General features: G+C 39.0%; 1 protein-coding gene across 1 annotated transcript in view; it reads left to right on the forward strand.

Moving 5' to 3' along the window:
• The window catches only part of MTDH (metadherin), a 34,456-nt gene extending 31,074 nt beyond the window's left edge, over window positions 1–3,382 (forward strand). Inside the window, exon 13 of the mRNA XM_069005193.1 lies at window positions 529–3,382. Coding sequence (XP_068861294.1) covers window positions 529–599 — 71 coding nt within the window. The 3' untranslated portion in view covers window positions 600–3,382. The remainder of the gene's footprint in view (window positions 1–528) is intronic.
• Window positions 3,383–13,060: the final 9,678 nt, after the last annotated feature.

Here is a 13,060-nt window from a genome sequence, read left to right on the forward strand (position 1 = left end):
TGCGTGTTCTATCACTTCGGGCAGCCAGCATGTTTTAAGGCAGTCTGTTTTATTAAGAACATAGTGCTTCTGTATTGGATTATGGATTCCATGTAACCACATCTTTATATGGTTCATTACTTTTAAAAATATTCTTCTGACATGTCAAGTATGTAGTGGTTAATAACTGTAATCTGGTAAAAGTGAGCATTTAATGTCAATTGTGTATGTGTACATTTTTTCTAGTAGGCCAGAAAATAACAATGACTCTAGTATAAATAGTAACATTTGCAAAATGAATGACCTTTGAAGTGTATCACTCTTTGTATTTGTGGGGTGAAAAAGTAGGATGAAATTGGCAAGTGTTGGTTTTAGAGGCATTTCAAATTAAATTATTTGGGAGAAGCAGGTGAATAGAACTTCTCGATTATTCTGAATCACTTCGTAATAATAATAATAAAAATAAATAATAATATTATCCAGGATTTTTAAAGTCAATTCTGTGTAAATGTTCTCAGTCCTAACACTATAATTATTTTTGTTTTTTAGCAAAGTCTGAAGAAAGCTGGGAATCTCCCAAACAAGTTAAAAAGAAGAAAAAAGCAAGAAGGGAAACGTGAATTTCCTGAGATGGACATGTGTTGCTGAATATTGTCATGAAGATTATGCTGTTTATGCAATAATTTGTGAACATGTACAGAATTTTATATAAATTTCAAACAATTTTTAAAAACAGAACTGCTGTGAACACAAACATCTTTAAAAAGGAATCAAATGAAAGTAACTTTATGATATAGCAAACTGAACATGCTACATTTGAAAGACATTCTGAAGAGTCTGTTTTTCCAACTTTTGGAGAGAGATCTTAATTTTAAAAAAACTGGTTTTACAACACAGTGCCCTGTTTACAACAGATTATACTCTCATCTACAGCTGCAGATAAAAGATTAATTTCAAGGAAGGGTTTTCTGTAAAAATAATCGTCTGTACAATAGTGGGTGTTTCTTGCCTCTCTTATGAGTGATGCATTAGAAGCACAGAATGTCAACCATTTGAATTTGTTTCATGCCTAAATCAAAGTGCTTTGATTAAATACATAATCTGCCATATCTTTACAGTAAATTGGTTAGCAAATCTGCTAGCTATTGCAGGAATCACAAGTGCAAATCATTAACCATTTGTACAGTCAGACCTTCACGGTTTATTATATGAAGTTAACACAATAAAACTGCTTTGGGTTAAAAGTTTGAGAATGTGATTTGAGACTTGAGTATGGTTCATGAAGTTATTTTTTATAATGTCTATTACCTTACTTGAATTATTGAAGATAACAGTATATTTTTAAGAATGCAGTAATGTGCATAAAATTGGTTTGCTTCTTCATTCCCTACAGTTCTTGGTTGATTCAGAATCCTATCTAAAACCTGTATTCTTTCAACTTCTAAACTCATGGAATGAACTGAAATCAAACATTTCCTTCCCCTAACACTTGTTAACTTGCCATACCCAATTCTGTTGTCTGTATTACTAAAACTCTGAACAAAGCAAAGTGAATTTTTCACTCAAAAATTATTTGGATTTCAGAGATATGTTGGAGAACTGGAGTAGCTTCAGACAGCTTTAATTGACATTGTCAAAAACAGTTATCAGGAACACATTTTTTTACTGCCTTAACCTGTAGTATGTAGAATGTGTCTAGACTTCTGGACAGGAGTTAGTGTTTTTATATTAAAAAAAAAAATTATGCAAGTAAAGCAGTTGTAAAATAAAGACCATTTCCCACTTGAAACTGTTAATTAAAATGGCATTGAAGATGTGTTGTCATTTTCAGGCACTGTAATGACGTGGTACTGAACTGGAGATGTGTTTGTGTCTGTAAGGTACATGCTCAGCCATGTACACTGTAAATAGCCTTTACAAAAATTGGTTTGATAAGGATGGTAATTAACATCACCTGGTAAGTTCAGTTAAAGAGTCAGGATTCTTTTCAAATGATTGACTTCCGGTTTTGTGGCACAAACAGAATTGTTAACAGCTATAACCCGTGGTACTCATCAACAGTCATGCTCTTACTGTACTCAACTGCAGTTTGACAGTATTGCAGAGCAAGAGCAGATAATGCAGCAAGCTGGGTTTAATTGTACTGAAAATGCACCTGCTAATGGAGAGCTTTCCTAATAAATGGATACTAACTTGCACAGGTATTAACTCCTGTATATCAGGAATGTGACACTCTAAATTGATTTGTTAAAATAAATTGAGCATATTGACAGTATTGATTTATTTACTGGGAGAGAGTAATGTTTCAGAGTGATATTTGTCATGATTCATGTAAAATAAATTTAGAACTGAACTACAGCTTTTCAATGAGTATCTGGAGGTAAACATGGAAAATAGGATATTATGAAATCATGCAGAGTCCTTTGCATGTAAATAATATTATAATTTTACTTGTCGTCATAGTAAGGGTTGAAAAATAACCTTTGAATTCAGGTTTTTAATGTATGTCTGAAATCTGTTTTCAACCTGTGTGTTATGCTAAGAGCCTCTTGATAGAAAATACAAAGATTTTATGTAATGAAAGAGACTGCCCCCAAGGACTTTCACTGCATAAATTCTTTTTTTTTTCTCTTAAAAATAAAATTGGTGATATTTCTGGGTTAGTCAAATAGCTTGTCATTCTGGAAAAAGAAACAAACTAGCTAAAACATAGGAACCCTGCTAACTAACTGCTACTGGGAAGCAGGGTCATATAAATACATAGCCTTCCTTTCAAAATGATGTTACCTATTTAGCAGCACCTCTTACTGTTTTCTTCATGAGCAGTTTCAATGTCTTAGAAAGCAAAACCTGCTTTATTTGACATTCATTAAAGAGGTAGTAACTATATCATATTGTCTATAAATAGAAACTTGGTTATCTATGTACTGTCATGTTTCTATGATTCAAGCAGTGGTTAGTCTTAATGATACACTGAATCCAGACTTTGGTACTTGGATAGAGCAAAAAAACACCATTTAAAGAAACTTAATCATTTTTTTTCTTTTTTCTTTGGGGTTTTTTTTTTCTGTCGTTGTTGAATGCATGGAATGGTTTCATAAATCCAATATGTTGTTTTTTTCTAAATACTCTGGAATTATTTGTATGTGTAATTTAAACTTGTGATGATGTGTAATTGGATAGTCATGGCATATTTTTATTTCTTTTGTGGGGAGGGAAAGGTGTACAGAATTCATGTGTGCTTGTTACAAAGGTAACTGTGCATTGGTTTGGAGGGGGGTGAAAACTGTATTTCTGATGCCCTTTTAAAAGTCTAAAGAAAAAAGTGCAAGTGAAGAGCACTACCTTTAATATTTACTAAGAAAGAATGTACATATTAAAAGCATTTCAAAATTTATAGAAATATTGCTAGTACTGTTGTGTTGTAACTGAATTGTATCTCATTTGAAACTGCCCTATTAGTAGTTCCTAGCCATGGGATTTTCCTGTGAATGAGGCTTTTGAAAAGTGCACACATCAGAGTACATGGTTTAAGCAGATTTTCATCTATTATTAATCATAATTGTGCCTTTAACTCAACCAGGTTGCCAGTCAAGATTTCAGCTGTTAAAGATTGCAGGTCTCTCACAGACACTTGTACCCGTGAGTCTCCTCAGTGTTCAGTGTGACCACTGATTAAAAATGAGCAGTTCTGTTTTTTCAGGCCAGTACTGAAAGATTTCTTCATTGTTCTGCTGTAGCTGGAAGGGGAAAAATCCTGAAAATTTAATTGCTTCTTAAAATATTCTGCTAAAAATATTTTACTGTTAAAATTCTGGGTGAATTGCTTCATTTAAGAGCAAAGAGCATCAGCAAAATGAATGGGGGGGGGGGAGGGGAGGCACCAGGAAGGGCTGTGTGACTGATAGTTCTTGAAGGTAATGTGGCAACACAATGGATATTGCTCGCTGCAGGACTAACAGAGCTGCTGTTAGTTTAGATGGACGTTGGGAGCAAGGTGGGATGATTTCTGTTTTTTCATGGGTGGGGGTGGGTATTACCGTTGCCTGTGTTCTGTATCATGTTACTAATGATTCATGGATTGTTCTGTTGAAACTTGGTTGAATTACTGAATTACTAAAACTGACCTCTGTCGTGGGTCCCTTCAGTTGAGGGAACTGCTGAACTTCTGCTCTTTCGAATTTCTGGCTGTTTGTACCAAGCTGAAGACTGGCTTCTTAACTGAGACTGTGTTGTCCTTAATGTTGGTGTATTCTGAAAAGTGTATTTAAAACTCTTAACGTGAAGCTCATGGTTTCAGGATTTCATACAATACTCTTGAAAAAAACATGCTTAGGAACCATCTGCAGCTAAAACCAAACACATTTTTTGCCTTATTTGTAGCATTAAGTGATCCCTTAACTTGGCTCAGTATTTTAATGCAGTTCATTACTTCCATTTCCTTGGCCAACCTTACCTATGTAGCTAACAAATAAAGTCATGCCTTTAGCTATGTCTGCAAACAAAGCTCGGGATGGGAGAGAATTCCTCTCTGTTGTGATTCTGTAACTTGAACTCACTCTCAGGCAGCCAGGCTTTAATGTGTCTTTTGAAGAGGCAGGGCACCCGGGAGACCAGTGAGTGCCGAGGAGGAGCTGTATCGACTGCTGTCCCTCTGCTGCTGAGGGGCTGCACATGTATCTAAGGCCATGTGCAAGCTTTGCTTCTGCTCTCAGAAGTCTTCAAGGCACTGTGAAAGATTGGTAACCTCACGTTTTCACCTGTTCACAGAGGCAGCTAGTGAATGTGTAAAATACCTGCAGCCATGGCTGAAATTACTGCAGTGTTAAGTTTTTTCGAGAAGGGACAGATTCCAGGGAAAGCTTCCATGGAGGGTAAAGAAGCTAAGGCGTGCTGGGACTTTTTCAAGAATGGTCTTCAGAAAGCACAAAATCAGTTCCTCCTCTTTAGAGATAAGGGATGTAGAAGGAGCAAGAGCCCCCTTGGCTTAGCTGCAAGCTTCTGAGTCCGCTCTGGTATGCTTTGCTTTTGAGGTGGAAATGCGGATAAATACCCACTGAGAACTATGTGGACGTTGCCAGGGTGTGCAAAAATGCAGTTAGAAAAGAAAAAGCTCAAATTGTGTCAAAAAATACAAGATAGGGTTCTTTAGGTACAGAAACAAGCAGAAACAGAAGGCAAATACTGTCCTGTTGATAAACAGGACAGGAGAATTAGTCACTGGCAATGCTGAAAGGGCAGAGGTTCTCAACACTTCCTTCACTCTGCACCAGCAGTGCTGGGCCCCTGGCCTTGGGACCAAAAACCCAGGCTGCTGCAAACACAGATCCAGCAGCGTCAGTGAAGGAAGAGTGGGGGGTGAGCTGTTACAGGAGCTGATGTTGCAAGGCTGCTCTCCATAATCTTTGGAAATTTGTGGACTTCATGGAGTGTCAAAAGACTGAAAAAGGATAATGTACCCCCATCCACAAGAAAGGCTTAAAGGAAGATCCAGGGAATTTCAGGCCCATCGGTCTTGCTTCAGTCCCTGAGAAAACTATGGAACAAATCCTTCTGGAAGCTATCACAAGTCAGATGACACATGGGATTGGGAAAAGCCAACACAGATTGACTAAGGACAATTTGAGCTTGACAACCCTGACCACCCTCTGTGACAAAGTAACCTGCTTGGTCGATGTGGGGTGGGCAGTGGACATTGCCTGCCTGGATTTCTCCAAGGCTTTCAGTATGGTTTCCCACAGCCTCCTCCTGGAGATACAGAGGGGCTGTGGTGTGGATGAGTGCTCTGTGTAGTGGTGGGAACTGGCTGACAGGCAGCACCCAGAGGGTGCTGGTCAATGGCTCCTTTTCAAATGGTCAGCGTGGCACGAGTGGGGTCCCCCAGGGACCGATGCTGGGCCCAGCGCTGTTTAATATCTTCATAAGTGATCGGGAAGATGGGATTGTGTACTACTTGATGAAGTTTCCCAATGACACCAAACTGAGTGGGAAAGTGGACACTTTGGAAGAGAGAGCCATCCTGCAGGAAGATTTGGATAGGCTGGAGAGTGGCTAACAGGAATCTGATGAAGTCCAGCAAGGGCAAGCGTAAGGTCTTGCACCCATAAGGGAAAACATAACCCAGGTGTGCAGCACGGGCCGGGATCTACCCAGCGGGGGGGGCACCTCTGTGGAAGGGATCTGGGGATTCAGGTGGACAATCAGATCAATAGGAGCAAACAGTGCTGTGCTGGCACAGAAAGCCAATGGGATGTTGGGTTGCATCCACAGGGGCATGACCAGCAGAGATCAAGAAGTCATTATCCCACTCTGCTCAGTGCTCATCAGGCCACGCTGGAATACTGTGTTCAGTTTTGGTCCCTGCAGTGCAGAAAAGATGTGGACAGGCTGGAGAAGGTCTGGAGAAGAGCCACAGACTGGGAAGCCTGTCCCAGGAGCAAAGGCTGAGAGAACTGGGTTTGTTCAGCCTTGAGAAAAGAAGACTTAGGGGAGACCTCATCACCATGCTCCACTATTTAAAGTGAAGATGGAGACTCCCTTTTTACAAGAAGTCACATGGAAGAGGCAAGGGATAATGGGGACAAGTTAGTCCTGAGGAGGTTCCCACTGCACACGAGGAAAATTTTTCACAATGAGAACAATCAGCCATTGGAATAATCTCCCCAGGGAAGTTGTGGATTTCCCCAACACTAGAGATTTTTGACATTTGGCTGAACACATTGCTGGGCCATCTTATCTCAACTGTGCTTTTGCCAAGAAAGGTTGGATCAGATATTTCTTGTACTGTACTTTAAGAAAAAAAGCAATGGCACGACCAAATGCCATAAGGCTGGCCAGTTACACTACTGTATTGAGTGCAGTAGAATTACGAACAGAAAACAAACTACTATAAAATTCTACGTGACTGCTTGCTACCTGTCTTTCCATAAGTGGTTTGGGTTTTTTCCTGTGATATACATAAAATGCATCTCAAGAATTGTATTTCTGTCAACCAAATTCTACTGCTATCAAGGTGATTTTCTCCAGAAGTTTGAGACTTTGACAGGCCTATGTGTTCTTCAAAGAATCTACTGCTTTAGGTTACTGCGATGTTAAACAGTATCCTTTTCATAAGCACCACCATGTGGTTTCTGAATTAAAGAAGAATGTAATCCATCAGTGATAATGTGAGGTAGAATAAAACCTGTAAATTCAGTCATAAAAAAGGCTGTAGTCTTGGCCCAACTGAGTTTTGTCAGGGGCAATTTAGGACAGGGCAGCTGCCTCAGGTGCCTGTTTCAAGTCATCTGTTACAAGTAACCCTGTTGTGCCAGCATCATCTTTCATTTGACTTTTGAAGTATGTTGTTCCAGTTTTGTGCCTTAGTTACACTGGCCTTTAAGCTTGGCTGCAAATTTAAGAGTCTTTCAATTGCTTTAAAACTCTTTCAGGTTAAACTCTTTCTCCATGAACTCTTGCCTGCATGGTCTGAGTAGCCACTTCAGGAAGAACCGAATCTGAGATTGCACGGTGACTCTCGCAGAGCGGTGGCCAACACCCAGCAGCAGCAGTGCCAGCTCACCGTCATCCGTGCCTGCCCTGCCCCTCTGACTCGCCTCCAGCAGGCACAAAGGCAGCTGTTAAATCAGGTGAGGGCTGTGCCGATACTTGAGAGCTACTCTCACTCCAGCTGGCTCTCTGGTATTTCTGCTCTAAGTCAAGTCCGCAGCCTGTGTAGAGTAGGGTTAATATTGGTGTTAAATTAAGTATGAGACTTGCACAAATGTCATTAACAGGTGAGGGTCCACCTTCATAGATACCGTCTGTCACCATCATGCCTGGCTGACTGTTTTTAAAACATTTAAAAATCTTAATCATAGTGGATATTTTAAATATTTTCTCCTTTTTTTGCTGGAATTCTTTTCTGTGTTTTCCAGGGATGGAGGTTCAAACAGCAATCTGCTCTGAATTAATGTGATTAGTTAATTTTTTTTTTAAAGGAGAACCTGTCTTTTTAATAAACAAAAATAATATTACTTGGACTTGACCTGGGTATTGAACACTTCTGAACAGTAGTACTAGTAGTAAAAACTATTTAAGTGCTTTTCTGGAGTGGGCTCAGCACTTGATAGAATTGAGCTGGCAAATCAATACTGTGCTATTTTATATTCGTGTACTACAGACATGCAGTTCAAAGTCATCCAACTCATGCAGCCTGCTGTTAACTGTGGAACTTCTTTATGAGGTTTTAGGAGCATGTCTGTTTCTGTGAGCCCTCAGCAGGCATGCAGAACAGCAAATTTAGTGACTGTTTTTGTAATGATTAAAACACTTTAACTTGTATTGCCTTGAATATAAAAAATACTCTGCAGAGATGCATAATTGAAGGGCTCCAAATCCTGACACAGGTAGTTGAGAGGGTTTTACATACCCAAAGATTGCCATGTGTTTTGGATTTCTGCAATCACATCATGTGAATGCCAGACTATGGTCAAACTTAGTCAGAAGCCGTGTGTGTCACATCAGAAAATAACTTTTTGCCTGTTTCACTTTGAGGCAGAACATCAGTTGTGCAACACAAGATCAATATGGGAAACCAGGATTGCAAGTGCTTCACTTTACATTAATAATTCCATCTAAAAATCTTGCCTTTGCACTAGTATGCCACTGGAATTTTTGCCACCAGAGAACATTGTGCTGGAACACATTTTCTTATGTGAACACTTAATATAATGTTACCATCTCCTGAGAGCACCACGTTATCTTTCACAGAGTGTTTCACATGATACAGTTTGAGGCTCTAAACACTTTAGACTTAACCATTCCAAATATTTCTTGAGCAGTCCACCTCAAAGAAGATATTTTAACTGAAGTTTAACCGAAGAAAGAATTCCTAATTGTGAATTTTAGTTCTTTTTTTTTTCTTATGGGAAATCAGCAGCTCAGCCCTGCTCCAAATGAAGTGAGCTATCAGCAGGGTGTTCTGTCAGGGCTTTAAGGATGTCTCCATCAGCATCAGCGTGGTAAAACTCTCTGTGAGGGGTGCTGTCTTACAAATACGAAGCTGTGCTATGTAGCAGTTAAGTGGTTTAAAGGCTCATATATATTAAACATCAAAAGGGAACAGGAAAATGTGCAGATTTGCATTTTCAAACCACGTTTGGGTTTGGAAAATGTAGTGTTGGTGATCAGTGATTTTTACATTAAAAATTAAAAGAAAGTTCTCTCCAAAGTGACAAATGTGTATCATTTTGGTCTGCAGAGATGGGGTTTCTGAATGCTAATACTAAACCTCTGGTATTCCAAAGGTTTATACCCAGGTGTTTGACACCAAATGAGTTACAGTGGAGATGATGAGTTACAATTGTGTCTTAACTGCAATTACACTTTCTCTGTGCCTTTACTAATCCATTACTGAATACCACTGTGATCTGGGACATCTCTGCAATGCTGGCTCAGTCAGGATTTCCCAAAGTTGCCTAAGGCTATAATCAAACATGTCCAGATGAGCATGCCTATAAAATGCTTTACAGTCACAGTATAGTAATATACATTGATAACCTATATTGGGACACAGCAGAAAGCAGTGTGACTGTGAGACATGCTTTTGAAGTAATGTTTATACTGCACTTGGAGATCAGCTGGCAAGTAATGCTATTACAGTAGAATTATATTGGTATTTATTATGTGATTTGCCATACAAAAAATGAATATTAGAGATATGATTTAAACAATCAGTGTCACTTCTGCATTAGGTATCTTAGGAGGACATTTTGGAGAATGTAATGAAGAGAAGCCAAGAGTATTTTTGGTTCTTATAATTAGGAGAATATTGGCAGCCTTGATCTTTTTTTTCTTTAGAAGAAACAATATAAAATATACAGTATTAGCTGCAGTCTCATCCCCCACACACATACACATGGTACTGGTGGCTCCATCTTATGTAGCTTTAAATCTAGATTTCCTAGCTGCATTTCCTAATACATACAATAGGTTCATAAATTGGAATAAACTTAATACAATTAAACTTTCTGCACCATCAGCATTGTACAAAAGTGTTTCCCTTGCTCTTGAAGTAGTAATACCATCAGTGCTGTATCTCTCCACTTCATGAAGGACATACCACAGACCTGTAATTACTTAGGGCATATATAAGAGGTTACACTGCATGTACAGTACTTGCAGTCTGCCTCTGCAGAAAAAGGCACATATTGGCTGTGTTTGAATTGCTATCATAAGCTCAGCAAATCAATCATCAAGGGGATTGAGGACAGACAGCTGAAGGGGACAAACCCAGCTGATATTTTCACAGTAGAAAGCCACCAGCTCCTATGGCGTGCTCTTCAGGCTTGGCTGGAAAGCAATTGATCTCCATTGGTGACTCCATAATAAGCTGTGGATGGGTAAACAAGCAGAGGATGTGACACTGTGAGAAAGTTAAGTGTTTTTTTTAGCATAGAAAACAATACATGTGAGACTGGAAGTTTCCATAATGTTCCAGAGGCAAACCTCTGTCTGCAGTGAACACTGCGGAGAACTGGATAGCATGTCCTGGAGTTTGCTCAAGAGTCCAGCAGACTTGGAAGAGAGCAGGAAAAGAGGGATAACTCCACAGATATTCAAAGTAATGAGGCTGATGCTTTTCGTTGCTTTAAAGTTGGTGGTGGCTCGAAGCTCCAGATTTTGGCACGTTTGGCTTAATACACTAAAGAAGAAAGTGCACCTGGGAGAAAGTCTAGGCAGGTCCCCAGGTAAAGCGGTGAGTTACTGCTTGAAACCTGACTGGCATCTGAAAATCTCAAACTGGGAAGTGTTTGTGTGTAAGTTACAGGCAGTAATAAATTACAGTTATGGAAGATGTGTTGTCTTAATTCCTCTTGACTGCACTTAAAATCAGTATTGGTTCTCAATAAAATTAAACACAATTTATCACTACGCTGAGATTGTTGATAGAAGACAAAATGATCATGACTTCTACTAGATACCAACAAAAATCCAAACAAGTATGTAAACAAAACATGCTTGATGATCAAATCGGGGGAGGGGGGAGAATATCTACATTCTTTTATATTAAAAGAAAAAAAAGTCTTTTTTTTTTAAAGAGAGGGGAAAACCCATAATCACATAATGAAGAAGGGAATTAAATCTGGCAACATTCCCAGTGTTGAGCCATACTCAAATGAATCCATAAATTAAACATTAACTAATCTAACTAATGGAACTAAAAGGAAGTAAATGCTATTTGATGTATATTAGCTTTTCTTAGAAGGTTTGCCTCTCCTATCAATCAAAGACCTGTGACCTCTCTGACTGCAAACTCAACCCAGTATTAAAAACTGTTACTGAGATTTCCTTTGCTCAAGCAATCTGGCAAGCAGTGAGACTGCTGGCAACACAACAACCAATTTATCCAACAGCCCTGTCTCATCCTTGTATGGTGTACTTTATGTTCTATAATTGGCTACAGATTGTGGATAAAATGTCCCAGTCACTTTAATACGGTGTCCAGCATAAGGATTCAGGCCAAAAGACCAAAAAAACTCCAAGCATGACCTTCCACTGGGTCGGTGTAGTAAAAGGCCAAGTGTAAATCGGGGGATGTTTCAATCTGAGGAGTGGAGTAGGGGTACAATCCCAATACTGCATCCATTGATTAAATGAATACTGTTATGTCTGATGCCTGCAGTTTTAAAGGCTTGTACAAAACTGTCTAGATCCCCACACTGTGAGAGAAGTAATAAACATACTTAAAGGACTGAAAGCAGTGTCTGAGGAGCAGAAAATTAATTTATCAAAAAGACTTGGAGAAGAGTTTATGTGGAGTAGAAATTATTAGGATATGAGGTGTTAAAGGGCTCATTAGCCTGGTGGAGGAAGAGATGATGAGTTTCAGTTGGATACAGGACCCCTGCACCTACCGATGTTATTCATAACAGTTGCAATTAGTGGTGATGTCTCCACTTCTCAGTATCTTCAGGCATGCTGAGCCAGCAGGAGAAAAGCCAGGAGAACTAAAGCTATTACAGAAATTTACAGACTTCCCAAGGCAAAAGTAGAGAGTTCTTTGTTGTTAAGGTTCTGGCAGAACCAGGCTGTAACTCCAGTGTAAACATCTCCTGCAAGGCAAAACATGAGCCTCTGGCAGCCCTGTGCAAAAGTGCTTAAGAAAGAACAGCACGGGCAAGGGAGAGGAGAATGGGAGTGGACACAAAAGAGCCACATACTTTTGGAAGCAGGAACTCCATGTTGGAGCAGATACACCTCTGAGGAGACTGCAGCCCATGGGAAGCAAATTGTATCTGAGGAAAATCTTCAAGAACATGTTACCAAGTTGCCAATCTATTTTCCCAGCCTATTTTTGAGGTTTCTTGCAAATGTTACTGGTGATTTCTTCTCACCCAAAATGTTAAAATTTATCTGTGAGGCTGGAATTAATGATAAGGTTGGAAGAAAAAAGAGCTGAATCTCAGTGTACTCTAGAATTCACTAGCCTTCTTGTGAGTCCTATATCTTCAGAAAAAAACGGAGAGGCTTTCAAGTCAGAAAAGGGGAAAAAGAAGGATGCAGTAAAGCAAGCTTCTCCTTGGAGCTCTTGGCAGGGCAACATATCAAAATATTTTAATTACATGTTTCTTAAAACCAGCAACTTTAAAGTAGAATTATGCAGCTGTGGCCCAAGGAAGCTAGAGTAACAAATACACTTTACTATTGGGAATGAAAATATGTAAGTATATCAATTTTCTAAGATATTATAATCACTATATTCTATAAGACAAATCATGACAAAACATCCCAGCAGTGAGCTAAAAAGTTCCAGGCATTTCTCTCAACAATTTCTCAATATTTAAAGAGAACTTTTAAAAGAAAGAAGAAATAAAAATAAAATAAAAAAAAAAAAAAAAAAAAAAAAAAAAAAAAAAAAACACCAACCAACCAACCAACCAGCCATTTGTTGTCCATTGTCTGGTGCTGAAACACAAGAATTTGACTAGCTCTGCAAGCAGTTGCACATCAAGCTGTGTCATTGCAATGGCTTTCTTACAGGCTCTGTATTATGGGTTGTAACATGCTGCAGAAAAAATACTGTTCTCATTCTGATCCT

Source organism: Aphelocoma coerulescens, chromosome 2, assembly GCF_041296385.1.
Source record: "Aphelocoma coerulescens isolate FSJ_1873_10779 chromosome 2, UR_Acoe_1.0, whole genome shotgun sequence".
NCBI lineage: Eukaryota > Metazoa > Chordata > Aves > Passeriformes > Corvidae > Aphelocoma > Aphelocoma coerulescens.